General features: G+C 57.8%; 2 protein-coding genes across 4 annotated transcripts; one reads left to right on the forward strand and one right to left on the reverse strand.

The window, feature by feature from the left end:
• The first annotated feature begins 46 nt into the window (after window positions 1-46).
• TRAPPC2L (trafficking protein particle complex subunit 2L) lies at window positions 47-6,118 on the forward strand. Of its 3 annotated transcripts, none has more exons than XM_061387018.1 (5): window positions 47-210; window positions 2,295-2,467; window positions 3,415-3,502; window positions 3,619-3,698; window positions 4,508-6,118. In XM_061387018.1, exons 1-5 carry the CDS (start codon window positions 178-180, stop codon window positions 4,551-4,553), a joined length of 420 nt encoding a protein of 139 aa, XP_061243002.1. In that variant the 5' UTR covers window positions 47-177; the 3' UTR covers window positions 4,554-6,118. The 3 variants fall into 3 exon arrangements, with proteins under 3 accessions (XP_061243002.1, XP_061243001.1, XP_061243003.1); XM_061387017.1 differs by having other exon boundaries at window positions 76-210; window positions 4,945-6,118; XM_061387019.1 differs by having other exon boundaries at window positions 77-210; window positions 2,318-2,467; window positions 4,945-6,118.
• Window positions 6,119-8,495: 2,377 nt separating this feature from the next.
• On the reverse strand, window positions 8,496-13,815 carry PABPN1L (PABPN1 like, cytoplasmic). Its single transcript, XM_061387404.1, has 6 exons — window positions 11,247-13,815; window positions 10,685-10,889; window positions 10,368-10,420; window positions 9,715-10,106; window positions 9,520-9,607; window positions 8,496-9,121 (listed from the first exon to the last, which is right to left on the reverse strand). The coding sequence occupies exons 1-6, from the start codon at window positions 11,493-11,495 to the stop codon at window positions 8,840-8,842; spliced, it is 1,269 nt and encodes a 422-aa protein (XP_061243388.1). The 5' UTR covers window positions 11,496-13,815; the 3' UTR covers window positions 8,496-8,839.
• Between the last annotated feature and the right edge of the window lie 3,067 nt (window positions 13,816-16,882).

Raw genomic sequence — 16,882 nt, forward strand, 5'->3', positions numbered from 1 at the left:
GGTGGGGGGGTAGGGCGGGGTCAGGCCCACTGAATACCAGAAGAGGCGGGGCAAGGCCGGCTGAGTGACAGGAAAGGCGGGGTCGCGGCCGACTGAAAGACTGGCGAACGGGGCGGGGCCTGGCCGGCCTCGTGACCGGCGTCGTCGTCATGTGACGCGGCCGGTCGGGCTCCCAAGATGGCGGTGTGTGTAGCGGTGATCGCCAAGGAGGTGCGTATGCGGGCTGCAAGGCCCGTTCCACCGTCACCCTCTTTCTCCGCCTTCCCTCCTTCCCTGCCTCGGGGACTCCAGAGGGTGGGCTCCGGGACTTTGCCGAGCCTAGGTGGCCGGGGCGGGCCCGGGGTAGGCGCCGCGCAGACCTACACCTGCCGCTGCCGCAGCGTCACAGACCGGGTCCTCCTCTAACGTCCCGGCCCCTGCTCCGCCCAGCCGTCGTCGGCGGGCTCTGTGGTTTCCTGCTCCGGAGTCTAGCCGTCCACTTCGGTCCGTCGTGCTCCACCGCGCGCTTCCACTGGCCGGGCCATCGCTTACCTTCCACCCCAGACGACTGACTCGCTTTTCTCCGCTCGGCAGCCACAAATGTACCGTGACACACCCGTGCCTAAAATCTCAACAGTGGCTTCTCATTGGAATCACGTCTGAATAACCTTCCTCCCATACCAGTGACATCCTCCACTCCAGCCGACGGAATTACTTGCAGCTCCCCTGCCAGGCTGTGCTCTCTCACTGGGCCTTTGGACCTGAAACCCCACCCTGCCCTCCTCCACTCGCGTTCCCTCCACTGGCCACCATAGATTTCACTTTCTCTAGAAAGCTGTTTCTAAATCCTACGATTGAGCTGCGTGGCCATCCACCCGCCACAGTATACTGCAGGGAACCTTGGTAGCCTCACAACCTTTTGTTAAGACAAGGTTTCTGAGGCAGTTCTCCCGTGAAGCTCTTGCTACGCTGGGTTCTGTGTTAGCACTTGCTGCGTTACTTGTCGGTGGGTTTGTGGACTGTCTCCTTCACCCGATGTCATCCCTATCAGTCAGGGTAGGGGCAGTGTTGTGCACACTATATTTGTGCAGCACCAGGCCTGTGGCAGCCTGGAAAGATGCTGTTTAAACTCCAGGGTCAGTTCAGTTCAGTGGCTCAGTCGTGTCCGACTCTTTGCGACCCCATGAATCGCAGCACGCCAGGCCTCCCCGTCCATCACCAACTCCCAGAGTTCACTCAGACTCACGTCCATCGAGTCCGTGATGCCATCCAGCTATCTCATTCTCTGTCGTCCCCTTTTCCTTCTGCCCCCAATCCCTCCCAGCATCAGAGTCTTTTCCAATGAGTCAACTCTTCTCATGAGGTGGCCAAAGTACCGGAGTTTCAGCTTTAGCATCATTCCTTCCAAAGAACACCCAGGGCTGATCTCCTTTAGAATGGACTGGTTGGTCTCCTTGCAGTCCAAGTGACTCTCAAGAGTCTTCTCCAACACCACAGTTCAAAAGCATCAATTCTTTGGCGCTCAGCTTTCTTCACAGTCCAACTCTTGCATCCACACATGACCACTGGAAAAACCATAGCCTTTGTTGGCAAAGTAATGTCTCTGCTCTTCAGTATGCTATCTAGGCTGGTCATAACTTTTCTTCCAAGGAGTAAGCGTCTTTTAATTTCATGGCTGCAGTCACCATCTGCAGCGATTTTGGAGCCCCAAAAAATAAAGTCTGATACTGTTTCCCCATCTATTTGCCATGAAGTGATGGGACCAGATGCCATGATCTTCATTTTCTGAATGTTGAGCTTTAAGCCAACTTTTTCACTCTCCTCTTTCACTTTGATCAAGAGGCTTTTTAGTTCCTCTTCACTTTCTGCCATAAGGGTGGTGTCATCTGCATATCTGAGGTTATTGATATTTCTCCTGGCAATCTTGATTCCATCTTGTGCTTCTTCCAGCCCAGCGTTTCTCATGATGCACTCTGCATAGAAGTTAAATAAGCAGGGTGACAATATACAGCCTTGACGTACTCTTTTTCCTATTTGGAACCAGTCTGTTGCTCCATGTCCAGTTTTAACTCCAGGGTCAGGTTGCTCCAAAATGGCTCTGCAGAGATGGAGGTCTGAGCTGACCCTTGAAGGATCTATAATGAGTCTGCCAGCGCCTCTGCCCAGGTGACAATTGCAGGAGTTGGCATGTTGGGAAACAGCCAGTATCATGGGGTTAGGAGAAGGGCACCCACTAGGGTGGGGCCTTGTTTTCTGGGCCAGTGCACCCAGGGTGGATCCTTGTCACTTCAGCCACCATCATCCTTTTCTTGCAGAATTATCCTCTTTACATCCGCAGCATCCCCACGGAGAATGAGCTCAAGTTCCACTACATGGTGCACACATCCCTGGACGTGGTGGATGAGAAGATTTCTGCCATGGGGAAGGCCCTTGTGGACCAGAGGGAGCTCTACCTGGGCCTGCTCTATCCTACAGAAGACTACAAGGTGTATCCTTGTGTCTGTCAGCGACTTCAAGTCTGAGGATTTTCTGCAGTCTCAGAGTGCACTGTAGCATCAGGTCCCTTTGAAAAGCATCTTATAACGTCACTTGGAAAGGAAAAAAGATGTGGGCTTTTGATCAATGGGGAATTAGAGCAGCTTGAGACCAATTACGACCTCATACCCCTTTTCCTTCAGTTAGGAGGATGATGTGGGAACAGCCAGGCTTGAGTTGCCTGGAGAATTGTGACAGTCCTCACTTGTCCCTGGGGTTTGTGGAGGGACTGGGGACTCTCTAGCATCATGCCTGCAAGGATGCCTTCCTGTGCCGTCCCAGCAGGGCCACCACCTCCTGAGCCAGGGGTCTTCGTTCACTAATCTCTTTTTTAGGCTCAGCCCCACCTGTCACTGTAAGATCTTGACCAGTCCTCAGGACATATTATTCCAAAACCCATGGAGTTCAAAGACATTCCAACAAATATTTCATAGTAATGACCTTGCCCAGTGTCACTGCCTGGGAGCCACTGGTCCACAAGACAAAGTAGCCTTTTGAGGTGTGGGTACCTTAGGCTGACTGCACCTCGTTTGTGCAGCCTCTGGTTTTGCAGTTAACTCTCTGGGGCCAGGAATTGGTGCAGAGAGAGGGTGAGGTGCCCCAGGGTTTGGGCAGGTTGCCCCAGGACTTGAGTTGTGACAGGCCTTAGTTGCCTGCCCTCTGCTCCTCCAGCAAACACCGGAAGCTGTATAAGGAAGTGTCAGGTCACACCTGGCGTGGCCCTGTGACCTCCTGGCACTGCAAGACAGGCTCAGCCCAGGGCTGGTGCTGTGATGCAGGTTGTCATGCACCTCCAGAGCAGCTGAGGAGCTGGGAGACATATGCAGATGGCCCTGCACTCACAGACTCTGCAGTGATGAGTCCCTGTGTTAAGAGCGAATTCCCTAACCAGCTGTGCAGATACGGCTACGTGACCAACTCCAAGGTGAAGTTTGTTATGGTGGTGGATTCCTCCAACACGGCGCTCAGAGACAACGAGATCCGCAGTGTGAGTGTGGGGACTAGTGACTTGATTTTCCCTGTTTCTTTAGAAATGCTGAGAAGCCCCCAGCGTGGCAGCAGCTGTGCGTCCATGTGAAGTAAACATGTTGCTTCTTGTTTCAGATGTTCCGGAAGCTGCACAACTCCTACACAGACGTGATGTGCAACCCCTTCTATAACCCGGGGGATCGCATTCAGTCCAGGTGGGCGTGGCACCTTCTCTGGTAACCCCTGACCTGCTGAGAGGCAGCAGTTCTGAGAGGGATGGAGAGAGGGAAGGCCTTTTTAAGCAACAGGCACTGTGCCTCTAAGGCAGCTGTTCTGAAATGGCAGAACCCTGTTTTTCCAAACAGGGTTTGGAAATGCTTACAAGGATCTCCAACACGTGAAACGGAAGGGGAGTTGGGGAGCAGGGCGGGGGCAGAGCTTGTCCATCTGGTCTTCCAGGTGCGCCCAGCAGGTACTGGGGCACCTCCCCAGATCCCAGTGAGGGCCCAGGCATATGGACAGGAGCCTTCTGGCAGAAAAGGTTCTCTTGCCAGTGCTGATTTTGTCTTTGACATTGAACTTGGATGATTAGAAAATTAGATTACAGATATCTTCCAAATAGCCTTCAGTTAAACACAGACAAAACATTGGAATGTCAAAAAAGATGTTTCCCAAAGAACTGTTCATGCGTATGTGCTCCAGAACTGCTCCTGGGAATTCCCTGCGTTCCCAACAGGTGACTCCAGCCAGACCCTTCCTGTGGCACCTCCCCTCAGTGGTGACACGGTGTCTTGGGTCATCCGGGTTCCCACCCCTGACTGGAGACCCAGCCAGGGCAGCTCTGTGGAAAGTCGCGCAGGAGTGAAGCAGGAGACTCAGATTCTCACCACCCAGTGTGGGAGGATGCACACGTGGGCCTCAGCCAGCTTCACTTACCCGGACCTGGGAGACTGACGTCTCTGCCAGCCGGGGATGGAGGGTGGGCGTAGGTCTGCCTCTTTGATTGGTCCATTTTTCTCTCCAGGGCCTTCGATGGCATGGTGACCTCCATGATGATCCAGGTCTGCTGAGCAGAGCTCTGCAGCCCCTGGCTGGAAAGAAGGGTTCTGTACATAACCGCATTGTCCAAATGTCTGTTCATCTCACTTGCCTCTCCTGGGGGTTGCTGGGGGCAGGGCCTCATGCTCGGGGCATGTTGACTAAAGGTCTTGTGAGATCAGCTTTGGGTTTTTCCTTCTGAGACAGCAGAGGCTTGAATTAAAGAGAGTTTAGGGACTCCCGTACTGGTCCAGTGATTAGGACTCTGAGCTTCCACTGCAGGAAGCCCAGGTTTGATCCCTGGTGGGGGAACTAAGATCCTGCAATCTATGTACTACACCCCAAAAAAGAGTTTATGTGGAACTTTACAGGGGACAGAGCTGATCAGGGACCAGATGGAACAGGAACTCTTGTCCCCACTAGGCACGAAGGGGCAAGGAAAGCCTGGTGGCAAGAGCTCCTGGAGCTTGGAGCCCTGAAGAGGCTGCGAAGGGAGGGGCAGAAGACCTGTAGACCGGCCACCCTGCTGCATCAATGCCGTGGCTGCACCCCCCAGTGACTGAGAAGGTGGGCTTGTCTGGAGGGGTCAGCCTCCTGTGCCCAGAGCCCCATTAGAGGGGCACGTGGGATGGCCTGCACACCTTCCCCTGGGGGTGGGGCTTGCCCTTTTTGGTTTTGCTCCACCCTGGAAGGCTGCCTTCCAGAGACCGTGTAGCTAGCATCTCATCAACTGCTGGTGGGCATCAAATGAGCAAACTCTGAGAGTTCCCTTCTGCCTCCTCAGTCACTCTGGAGGGGGTCTTTGGCCAGGAGAAGGGTGGTTTAGACTCATTGGGAGTGGGAAAGCTGTGATCTGTGAGTGTTGGCAGCCCAGGGCTAGATCTGGGGTGCATTCTGCTCCGCTTATCTTTGGGTTTACTAGCACAGATGAGATTTTTTTATAATTACAGAAATAAAAAAAATTAGCTCAGAGTGTGTGTGAAAGACACAAGTCCCAGGTCACCCCCCCCCCCTCCACACACACATACACACACACACACAAAGGTGGGATCATAGGACCTAGACGAGGGCCGAGAAGTGTGATCAGCAGGTATGGGGCTGATGCAGCCATCTTCATGTGGGCTTTCTCCCCAGTCCATCGTCAGAACTCTGGTTGAGCTGTTACTAGTAATCTGTCCTGCCTGAGGAAATGACCGAAGCAGGGATTGCAGTTTGCTAAGCCGACATCCATTTTGTCTTGTTTCTTTACTAATAGGTCCCCAGTGTTATTGGGGACAATTGGTCAGACAAAATATACTTCCTGTCCTCACACGGGTAGGTCATTGTGGCATGTAAGTGGATGGTGTTGGGAGGCACTTGCAGGAAAGATACTTAAAAGAGGGATTTAGCTGGCAGTATCTTCACTTTTCCTCTTCTATCCTGGAACTGGATGTGATGGCTGAAGCTTAGGAAACTATCTTGAGAGCATGCAGACAAGATTCATCCTCTAAAGATGGGGAGCAGAAAACTAGGCAGTGTCTGGGTCTTTGCTGACATATCAGTCCTGAATGTTCAGCATTTTTTTTAAATTAAAAAATAAAACCCCTATCTTGTTGAAGCTACTGCTGTTTGGGTTTTTCTTTGGGTGGAGCCAGATCAACCCATAAATTGCTTTATATTTATGGGTTTTCACATGCATTTCCATTTTCAGCCTGAGAAAATAAGGGTTAGAAGTAATGTGCTTGCCTTTGCCAGCAGAACTCTCAGATAGCACTTTCACCTTAACTTCTTTTTTCTTTGTACCATGAGGCTGGCCTCAACAGAGCCCGCCTGCCTGTTCGTCCCCACCTGCCCCAGGCCCATCCTCCCTCCAGGGGCTGAGCCCTGTCAGATGCAGCCCCTACTCAGCCCTTGGCTGTTGCACCAGTGATTTCTGTTGAAGTTGGTCTTCCCTCCCCATCAGGAATCCTTCTCCCTTCTGTGCCAGGCCAGATGGACCAAGAGGATGCTGCGTGTCTTGGCTTCCTCTGGGCACAGCTAAGGAAGTGTGGGTCGGAGCCCTGGCCGCCCATGTGGGCTGCTCAGACCTGAAATCCAAGGGAAAGGAGGGCCTCCCGGATCCATTCTCCTTGAAGTGGCCATACAGAAGGGATTAAGAAGGTACTTCTGAAAAGGGACCAGTTCCTTGGGGTAGATGGCTTGTCAGCAGGTACTTACAGAAAAGTAACATGCAGGGACTTCCCTGGTCATCCCAGTGGCTAAGGCTCCACACTCCCACTGCAGGGGGCTGAGGTTCAATACCTGGTCAGGGAGCTAGATCCCACACACTGCAACTGAGAGTTGGTGATAACTAAAGATCCTGCAAGTTGCAACTAACAGATCCCACATGCCACAACTGAGACCCAGCACAGCCAAAGAAATACACGTTTTCTAAAAAAAAAAGCAATGTGCACAGTGACAGTGTGTAGCCTGCTTGCCAAGGAGGGTACTGACCTCAAGTGTGGAGCAGCAGGAGCGGGTGCTTCACGAAGTTCAGCTCCAGAGTGTGGTGCAGGCAGCCTGTCTCTCCTGCAGCCCCCTAAGTGCACATGGTCCTGGCAAGGGCCTTGCCACTCAGCCCCTCCCACCCATCTCCAGGAGTGGGTAGTGGTGTGTATGTGTGAGCATGCTGGTGCGTGTGTAGAAATAGAATCTAATTCTCTCACACGGTTCTGGGGGGCAGAGTCAGAAACCTAGGGGTCAGCAGGGCTGGTTCATCCTGGAGGCTCTGCTGCTAAGTCGCTTCAGTCGTGTCGGACTCTGTGCGACCCCATAGACAGCAGCCCACCAGGCTCCCCCGTCCCTGGGATTCTCAAGGCAAGAACACCGGAGTGGGTTGCCATTTCCTTCTCCAATGCATGAAAGTGAAAAGTGAAAGGGAAGTCGCTCAGTCATGTCTGACTCTTAGCGACCCCGTGAACTGCAACCTACCGGGCTCCTGCGTCCATGGGATTTTCCAGGCAAGAGTACTGGAGTGGGGTGCCATTGCCTTCTCCAGAGGCTCTGAGGGAGGGTCTTTTCAGCCTCTCCAGCTTCTGATGATGGCCAGCAATCATCATGGCTCCTTGGTTTATGGACACATCACTGCAACTTCTGCTGTCTCCACATTGCTTTCTCCGTGTGTCTCATACCCAGTTTGTGTCACTGGGTTTAGGGCCACCCAGCTGATGCTTAGTTGCATCTGCAAAGACCCCTTTTCCAAATAAGATCACATCTACAAGCACCAGAGATTACGATGCAGACATATGTGGGGGGAGGTTTGTCATTCACTCCTCTATAAGGACCATTGCTGACCCCAGATCAGCAGGGGAATGTCAACCTGGCCTGATGGACAGGTGGATGGAGAGTAGAGGCCTACTGGCCCTCCCGAGAGAATGCTATCTTCACTGGTGCTGTAAAGACACCAGGGACTGGGGACCTTTGGGGCTTGGAGCCCCAGAGCAGCTGTGTTCGAAACTTGAGGAGCTGATAACTGAAAGATTACAAGGCAAAGAGGGTTGCTTTAGAGAAGCCCACGGAGAGGTTTTTTAGTTACTTAAGGCCGTGACCGAGTGTGTCTGCAGCCCAGACCCACAGCTTCCTTCCTCAGCTCTGAGCTGAGCGTAATCAGTGCACACTGCCCCTTCAGGGAGAGAGCGGGGCATCTGTCTGGGGGTGGGGGTGGTGGTGCAGGGCACAGGCAGGGGCCCAGCATGGAAACCTCTGTATTCAGGTCTCACCAGGGCTGGGCCTGTGCCAGGTGTACCATCCCTCTGCCCCTCGTCATGGGGCAAGCACGTGTCCAGAGGCCACCAGACCTGGGGTGAAGACACACGACAGCTTGCCCCTACGGTGTGAGGAGGCTGCCCGTTGGCTGTTAGCGTGTGTCTCAGAGTGAGACACCCATCAACTGCTTTCTCTGCACCTGAGGAAACAACGTCCAAGTGAGGCGAATTAAAGGGGACACTCTTGCCATGTGCTTTTAAAAAATATTCAAGTTTAATAATTTATGCTTTACCAATAAGATACATATTTCTACTTTTCTATAAAAGGCGTTAGTGGAACATCCCTGATTAAGTCAAGCCAGCGCTGACCCCGTGGTGCCCGGACCTCACCTGCCCACAGCTTCGTCCCATGCCCTCCAGAGCCCGGACTGGCATCCGCGCCAGGCCCACCCTGTGCCCCGCTCCGTGCACGGTGGCCTCGGTGGGGTCCGGCAGTCCTCCAGAGGAATGAAGGGGGCGGGGAAGTTATTCTTAGGAGCACCGCTGTTGATTCCTGACCCAGCGGCAAACCCCACTCTCAAAATCCGGTCCTTACTTCAATATGGAGAAAACCACGGTGAGAATCTTCCGCGTTCCCTGCAGGAAGGAGAATGGGAGGTGAGCGGCCTCCAGAGCTCCGCCCACCGAGCCCCGCCCCGCCCCAGTAGGTTACCGCCCTCCCAGGGCCCCGCCCACCGGCTCCGCCCTCGTGGCCTGAAACGGGCCCCGCCTTGAAGGCCGCTGTAGGGGAAGGATCCCACTCTGGCGCCTGGGTGTCCCCGAAGGCCCCCGCGGTCCGTGGAACTGATCCCTGGTAAATTGGTCCTTTTGGGCAGCACCTGGAAACAAAGGCCAAGTCCGCCTAAGACCTCTGTTCTCATATCCTCCTCCCCACCCCTAGCCGAGAGGAAGGCTAAAGCTGCCTTCCTGGGTTTCCCTGCTGAAGGCTCTTAAGCAGGTGAACATAGGCCCCAGGGCATGAGGCTGCCTGAGGCATCAGACCCTAGCCTGGTCCCAGTCCTCTCAAGATCTCCACTTAGGGCACAACAGTACAGCCACAGCCTCAGTCAAGCCAGTATCTCCCCTGCAGGTGGGGTCTGGATCAGGAAGGAAGCCTCCCCCAGCAGTCCAGCTGATGTGCCCAAACACCAGAGACTGGCAAAGGGCCAGGCTGGGGCAGCTGTGTGTCCTTGCCACTCGCCCTACCCCCACCCCCGCGCCTTGCAGTGACACACACCTTGATGACCCGGCCTCGAAAGATGCTCTTGTCCAGCTCCACGGCGGCCTGGGCCGAGCTCTCCGTGGCAAACTCTATGTAGGCATAGCTGGGATGGAGCAGGGGCCAGTGAGGGCAATGCTTACCCAGGCACAGCTGTTCTCCCCGGGCACCGGACCCTTCCTCGAGGTCCCCTCCCCAAGGCCCCACACTGACCCCTTGGGGTGTCCAGAGAACTTGTCACACAGGATGGTGACCCGGTGGATCTCCCCACAGTGGTTGAAATAGGCCTCCAGCTCCTGGGCCGTGCCCCCATAGTCCACCTGCCAGGCATGGGCCATGGTGGGGGGCCTCGTGCACTGGCCTCCCCCTCCCAGGGGCTCCTGCAGCACGTTTTCTTGGTAGAGAGGGGTTGATCGGGCCCCGGGGTGGGGGGTAGTAGCTTGGGCCTCTGTCCTCCACCCCTGTTGGAGGAGGGGACTGGATACCCAGAGGAACGCTCCCCAAGTTCCCTGGCCTAGGCAGGGGTTGTGTGGCTTTTCCCAGTGGAATTCATTGCCAGTGATTTGCTCACTGGGAGACTGCATGTGGAAACCCTGAATCCCAGGCTACAGTGGGTCTGACCACAAAGGGTCCACACTCCCTCTTGGGGATGCCCCCTCATCGGACCCCCAACCCAGGCCACAGTGGGTCTGACCACAGAGGGTCTCCGTTCCCTCTTGGGGATGCCCCTTCATCAGATGCCCCTCCTGTTTCTCCCTTGCAGGCCTGTGTGGCTTTGGAGTCTGCCCCTGAAATGCGGCCCTTCGCCCTTCCTTTAATCCTCTCAGCCAGGAGGGGGCTGCAGTTGCCTTCCTCCCCTCACTCACATTGCCCACGTAGATGGATCTGTGGTCAGCCTCTGCCTTCTCCAGGGGGCTGTCTGTGGAGAGAGGGGCTTCAGGACCAGGGGCTTGTCTTGGGCAGGGGGCTCCTGGCAGCTGCTAAGGGCAGGCGCCCCACCTGGGTGGCTCAGTCCTCACTCCTCTGAGAAGAGGTGCACCCGCATCTCTCGGGGGCTCTTGGGGAAGACCACCTCTTGGGGCTTATCCAGAAGGCCCCACTGCCAGGCTGGACCTCATGGAAACCCCGGCCTCTCCCTGGGAGTTTGCAGTCATCCCAATTTACCAGGAAAGGGGTGCTCAGAGCCATGCAACCGAGGACTCAGCCCCACGGCCCAGGACAGCAGTCAGCCTGGCCTGCCGGCTCCTACCTGTCTCGGGACTCAGTAGCTGCCTGGCCAGCAGGGCCCCGGCGGCTTCCTCTCCTTCATCCAGGTTCTGCACCCTGGGCGGCTCCGGCCCCTGGGCCTGCTCCATGGCCCACAGCTTCAGTTTGATGGCCTCCAGCTCCTGCCAGCACATGGCCCAGGCTGAGCCTCGAGGTGGGACGGCCCCCAGGCTTCCCTGGAGCAAGGACAGAGGGGATGGGCCTGCCTGTCCTCAGGTCATGCTGGGGCTCCCCAGAGGGGCGAGGGAAGCCGTGAGGACCCGGGCCTGCAGAAAGCCCCTTTTTGACACCCCAACACACAGAGGCCTCTCCAGCTTATGTGTGGCGGGTGTCCCTACACCCTCCTCCAGGCGGGGGACAGTGGCCTTCTAACCCCTGGAGGCAGAGCTGCAGCGGTCTATCCCCCGGCCCCAGGCACCGGGTTCTTCCGGTTCCCAAGATCCCACTGGCTTCCCCCAGGCGTTCTGCTCAGTGGTTACCTGGTCAGGCACTGGGCACTCAGCCAGGCCCTCCCTCTCCAAGAGAGACAGCAGGAAGCCGGCATCTTCCTCATTGTCTTCCTCAGCTTCCCCCGTCTCCTCCTCCTCCCCGCCAGCCCCCGGGTCCAGATGGGTCTTCTCGGCTGGGCTCCAGGCCCCCCAGCCCTGGGCCTCAGGGTCTGAGGAAGCCCTCTGGAGCCAGGCCTCAGTAGGGGGAGGGAAGAGCGTGCGGCTGAGGAAGGGCCACATGGCAGCAGGGGCAGGCCAAGCTTCCGGGCTCACTCCACGCCAGCACCTGCCCGCACCCTCCTGGGTTTTAAGCCTGCCCTCCCAGGCCAGGTGTTCTCACTAGAGGCTTCAGCGGTCTCCTGGCTGGGGCCAAGCCTCCCCTCTGGCTTCTGGGCCCTGAGGGATCAGAGGCCAGACCCCAGTCCCAGGCCTTTCTTCCTCGCAGGGTGGCCCCTCCGGGACACTTGAGATGGAGAGGGTGCAGCTGAGGTGGGGGGTGGGGCTGGGAGGTCCATCCCCCCACAGCTCAGCCTCACCTGCCAGGATGCAGGAGTTGTCCATGGGGTTGTCTATGGGGTTGTTGTCTACACGCCTTGCTGTGTCATGCCTCCAGTGGTCGACCACCGTCAGGATGACATAGGCACAAGCAAGTTGTCCGAGTGTGCAGAAGCGAAATTGGGGCATGGGGGTCAGAGCAGGCTTCCCGGAGAAGGTGGCATTCGAGCCAGCCTTCACAGATTGGGTCAGGCAGAGCCGAGGCGAGTGTGGCCTGGGTGGAGGGAACAGCTTGAACAAAGGTCTGGGGGTGGGGGTTGGGTGCCACGGGATCAGAGGTCTTGCAGAGTGGGGTACTGGGCCAGAGGAGAGACATCCCTCCTCTTGACCCCCCTGGATCCCCCACGGACCCTCCCACCTCAACCCTAGCTCTTAGGTGGGAACCCTTGACAAAACTGCAGGCCTGTGGAGATCAGGCCTGGATACCGGGGGCTTGACGGCAGCTTGTCAAATCCTGGCCTCTTCCCCGCACTCTCCTCAAGGACGGCTGCAGACCTGTGTCCCTGGGTGCCCTGGTTTCCGGTCTCCCCTCCCAGCAGCTGCTCTGGCCTCTTTCTCGCCCTGGTATGGCATCCTCCTGAGTGTTTGCTCACCCAGCCCATATTGCACCCTCTAGGCTGTAGCTGGTAGGTCCCCTTGGACCAGTTGGGGTCTCTTCCCTGGGATGTGGAGCTGGGGGATGGGAGAGCTGAAGCCTGTGGACCTTGGGGGGCCACTGGTGGGAGGGTGAGGCCATGTGCTGTGGGGCCCGCGGTGGCTGCCTTTCTCCTCTTGGCTCTGTTCTCACCTCTGGGGAAGCTGAACTAAGCCTGCATCATCCCCCCTCCATCCCCCGGGGCCCTGGAGGGAAAGGAGCCGGCCTGAGCTGGCTACCAGCCTTTAGGCATGGCCTGCTAGCTCCCAGCCCTCCTGCCTGCTCTTCTCCCCTTGGCTTCACATGGTTTTATGCATTTGCATGTCTGAGGTCCCCGGGGCACTATTGCCACTGTGTTGCTGCTTCCAGGAAGCCCTCCTGATTGCTCCCTCTGTGGCCACAGTGCCCAGGCCTCTGCTGGTCCTGTGTCAGGCACACATCCCCAGGTCCCCCCAACCCCGGCTGGCCAGAGCACCTCAAGGGCAGCACTGAGGACGTGGCCCCGGCCTGAGGGTGGTGGACGAGGACAGAAGTGTCGCTGCTGCAGGTCTCTCTCACAGCTCAGGGCAGTCAGCTCCCCTCACTTGCAGGCCGAGACTCCATGGAGGGGCTTTGGCCTGGGCGCCTCCCTCTACCTCCACATGGCTAAGCGACAGCATGGCGGCTGTGTCCGAGCCAAGGGCCGGCTGGACTCCGGCCTGGCCCGGCAGGCTCCTCTGAACTCAGATCTCTGCAATGGAAAATTGCTGTCATCCCCTCTGTGCCGGCACTGCTGACGCACCAGGCCCGCTGGGGCTCCCGCCAGCCGCCTGGCGTGGGGACAGGCTCGCCCCCACGCTGGCCTTTCCAGTGGTGCCGTTCAGAATACACCATGTTCCAGGCTGGGCTGGAGTATTAATAACAGCCTCCTCCCAGGACCGCCCCGGAGCTCGGAGCCCTAGCCCGGGACACCCGCTCTGGGCAGGACCTGCCCTGTGAGCCGGGACACTATGGCAGGGACACCCCGGCTCTTTGGGGTCAAGGTGTCCCTTCCCTTGGTGTCCACCCTCAGAGCTTGTGGATGGTGCCCACACGGCCACAGGGAGGGGTGTTCGGGCCCTTGAAGCCTTGAAGGTCGTCCCAACCACCTCGAGGACACACCTTTGAGCGTGCACTGTCCTCCCCCAACCCTTGGCCAGAACTCAGGAGGCAAGTCATCTGCCCTGTCCTGTGGACACTCCCACCCTGTGTCACATGTTCGCCCATCCTCATGGGTCAGGGTCTTGTCCCTCTTGCCTGGTCCCGAGAAGGCCCCCACACAAATCTGTGTGAAATGGGTGTAGATGGAGTTGCCAGACACTCAAGGAGACGCGGAGCCCGTGTTGGTGAATGGTGGCTTTATTCCATGACACAGAACCCACGGGGCCTCGAACAGAGAGATGGGGGGCGTGGGAGGGCGGCTGCCAGGACCCTGCCCAGGACTGAGGAAGACAGCCTGACCCCTTTGGGAGAATTAAAACATAGCGTGACATAAAAAGAAGAGGAAGTGGACAGTCAGTCCTTCCCCACCAGGCTGTGTGTGGCTATGCCTGGCTGGGCTCCCACTGCCTGAGCCCCTCACCCACAGAGGCTGGCCTGGCTGGGCCCCTAGCCCTGCATTCAGACGTTTAAGGTCAGGCTCCCACTGAATCCCTGATATTGCATTACTGCTGTAGGGGTCTCTGGTGAGGCGCCCCAAGGGGCCGACTTAATTGAAATGAAAAGAACAGGAAGCAGGCAGACAGAGTTTTCTGGAACACTTCGGACTGTATGGGTTGCTCCAGACAGCCGGCTCCCCAGGCCACCTCTGTGTGGGGCGTCCAGGCCCCTCGACTCCTCCGCCTCCTCCTCGGCCAGCAGGACAAATCTGGTGGAGGGAGGGGGTACTGGAAGACACCTGTGGGCTGTGGGGGCCTGGAGGCAGGTATGGGGCTGCAGGGGCCAGGGAGAGATGGGGTGGGGGCTGCACTAGGCCTCCAGGGTCCTGGGAACTCCGGCCTCATCAGCCTGGGCGGGGTGCCTTCTCCACTCTCCAGCTCTGAGGGGCTCACTCCCAGCTCTGGGACCCCCAGATGGAAGACAGGCAAGGGGGAAAGGTGGAGCCAACAATGAGCACCCAGAGACGGGGCTCTGGGAGCCCTGGTGTCTGGTGCCAGCCAGCTTGGGGCTCTGTCTCCCTCCCTTCCTGGAAACGCCTCCGGGCAGTGACCCTGATGACAAGGAAAGCAGCAGGCACCGCCCCTTGCAGTGTCCAAGTCTTGTCAGGGAATGTGACTCCCTCACGGACGGCCCTGATCACAGGGCCCCTGAGCAGCTGTGTGGGCCACCTCCAGCACCTCTCCTGGCCCAAAGCCACCACACTTGCCAGGCGGGCCCAGACTGGCCAGAGCTGTTGCTACAGTGTCGGTCCAATCTGCCCACAATGCCTGTAGTGGAACCTGGTCTGTCCCTGGAGCAGGCCTGGATCCATGGGAGGGGCACTGGGAGGGGATGGCCAAGGTGGCTTTGGGTCACTGAGGGTGTTGGTGCTACACTGGGTCCTGGCTGGGGATGGACTGAGGCGTGGTTGTGTGGGTTAGATGGAGACACATGCATGGAGTGCAGACGGGCGGGTGGTGGAAGGATGAATGGGGGCTCGGGTGACAAAGAGTAATGGACAGACGGACAGATGGATGGATGGATGGGTGAGAGACTGGATGGCCAGAGAGGTGACCAGATTGGCCGGAGGGATGAACTGATAAAAGGATCAATAGATAATTTACAGATAGCCTGAAGAGATGGGCAAAACAATGGGCAGACACACATGCTATAGAACTGGGTCAGGCAAGGTGAGTGGTGCCGGGGCCTGGACTCTGGTGTCCTTTTGAGGATATATTGGAAGAACTGGCAAACAGGAGGGAGTCAGAGCCGGTCCTGACCTCTCTCCACAATGTCATTGGGATGAAACCAGAAGGCCCCTCTCCTGGCCCCTTCCCAGAAGGCCGGCTCCTCTGTCCTATGGCCCGTACCCTCCTGGCCCTGAGGCTTTCTCCAGCTCTCCTCTCTGCCCTGTAGCACCTAAGGCTTTCCTTTGGTCCTGGTGGGCCATGGGGACAGGAAGCCTCCTGATTCCGATGGGGTCTGGGGTGTGCCAGCCTGCCTACACAGGGAACGGGGGGCACTGGTCTTTGCCAACAGAATACCCCCAGACACCACCTGGGGACAGTGACACATCCTAGGAGAACGGCCAGAGAGCACAGGGGGTGGGCAAGGTCAAAGGGCCTCACACCAGGGGCTTTCCGCATGGGAGTCAGGGGGCCCGGGCCAGCATCTGCCACCCTGGCCTTGCCATCCTCCCTGGCAGCTGTGGCTGCCGCCTGCCTCTCTCTGCCCTCCTGTCCTCGCTTTGGCCTCAGAATGGGGGTAAAGCTGCTGTTTCGGTCTGACTTGCGGGGAGGGAGATTCTGCCAGCAGCCGCATCCCACAGAGCTTTGGGGTCACCAGTGTGTCCAACCTGGGCCTCCTGGGAAAAGATCCCCACACACGCACCAACCACCGGAGAGCCTAGGGGTAGCAGGGCAGGACGGCCTCGGGGCACAGAGAGGAGGGGGACCCCTTCTGTCCAGACGTCCTCTTGGCTTAAGAAAGTTAGCTGCTGTAGAAGCAAACTGTGGGAAAACACGGACCCCCAGTCCCCCTCCCACCAGGGCTACTCATTCTGAGTTTGCCTCTTCAAGCAGGGCCTGAACGCAGTGACTAACAGAAACAGGCTCCCAGGGCACAGAGGAGGCCTGCCTGTGTGACCCGGCCCACACCTTTGGGATCTGCTGACACGGCACCCACTGGGACGCCCCCTCCCTCCCGCTCTGGGCCTCAGCCTTCAACTGTGCTGCCCACCCAGCCACCACCCTCTGACCCTGCGGCCACTCGCTGCCGGCAGGGGCTCCATCCGTTGGCCTATGGCCGGCCCCTCACGTGAGGCTTCTGCAGCCCCGGCCAGCGGCAGGTCCTAGTGTATGAGATACGGGTGTGGGGGCCACACCAGGAAGAGAGCCTTCCCCGGCGGGCTTGCAGCGACCTCTTCCCAACCACTGGGGTGGGAGGGGCCACCCCAGCTCAGACCCTCAGCCTGTGGTCTGGTCCCCCAGGCTGGTCTGGACTGAGGCCACCATCTGGCCAATGTGCCACCACCCCTGGTGTGCCTGCCTGTCCTTGAAGAGGAGCAGAGGCCAGCCAAGCCCACCTGCGGGGCTGCAGTCGTCCTGACGTCAGGGCCTCGGACCCCCCAACCAGACCCCGGGCTGCCCTGGGCACCACCCGCTCCTGCCTACCTGCAACCTCATAGGAACAGAGGCCAAGGGAGGTGGGCCTACATCATAGCATGTGTGAAACTGCCATTTCAACAGGTTCAGCGCTTGTAAGAGAGCAGACTGCCCACGTG

The sequence above is a fragment of the Bos javanicus genome, chromosome 18 (assembly GCF_032452875.1).
Source record: "Bos javanicus breed banteng chromosome 18, ARS-OSU_banteng_1.0, whole genome shotgun sequence".
Classification (NCBI taxonomy): domain Eukaryota; kingdom Metazoa; phylum Chordata; class Mammalia; order Artiodactyla; family Bovidae; genus Bos; species Bos javanicus.

Excerpts from the sequence above, each read along its gene's own strand:
- TRAPPC2L (XM_061387017.1), top strand. The coding sequence starts at position 178 with ATGGCGGTGTGTGTAGCGGTGATCGCCAAGGAG. Across the intron at positions 3,503-3,618 it reads GAGACAACGAGATCCGCAGT|ATGTTCCGGAAGCTGCACAA; the intron begins GTGAGTGTGGGG and ends TTCTTGTTTCAG. Across the intron at positions 3,699-4,944 it reads GGGGATCGCATTCAGTCCAG|GCACGAAGGGGCAAGGAAAG; the intron begins GTGGGCGTGGCA and ends TGTCCCCACTAG.
- PABPN1L (XM_061387404.1), bottom strand. The coding sequence starts at position 11,495 with ATGTGGCCCTTCCTCAGCCGCACGCTCTTCCCTCCCCCTACTGAGGCC. Across the intron at positions 10,421-10,684 it reads TGAGTCCTCGGTTGCATGGC|ACAGCCCCCTGGAGAAGGCA; the intron begins TCTGAGCACCCC and ends CTCTCTCCACAG. Across the intron at positions 10,107-10,367 it reads GATCCATCTACGTGGGCAAT|CCTGGGATTCAGGGTTTCCA; the intron begins GTGAGTGAGGGG and ends GACCCACTGTAG.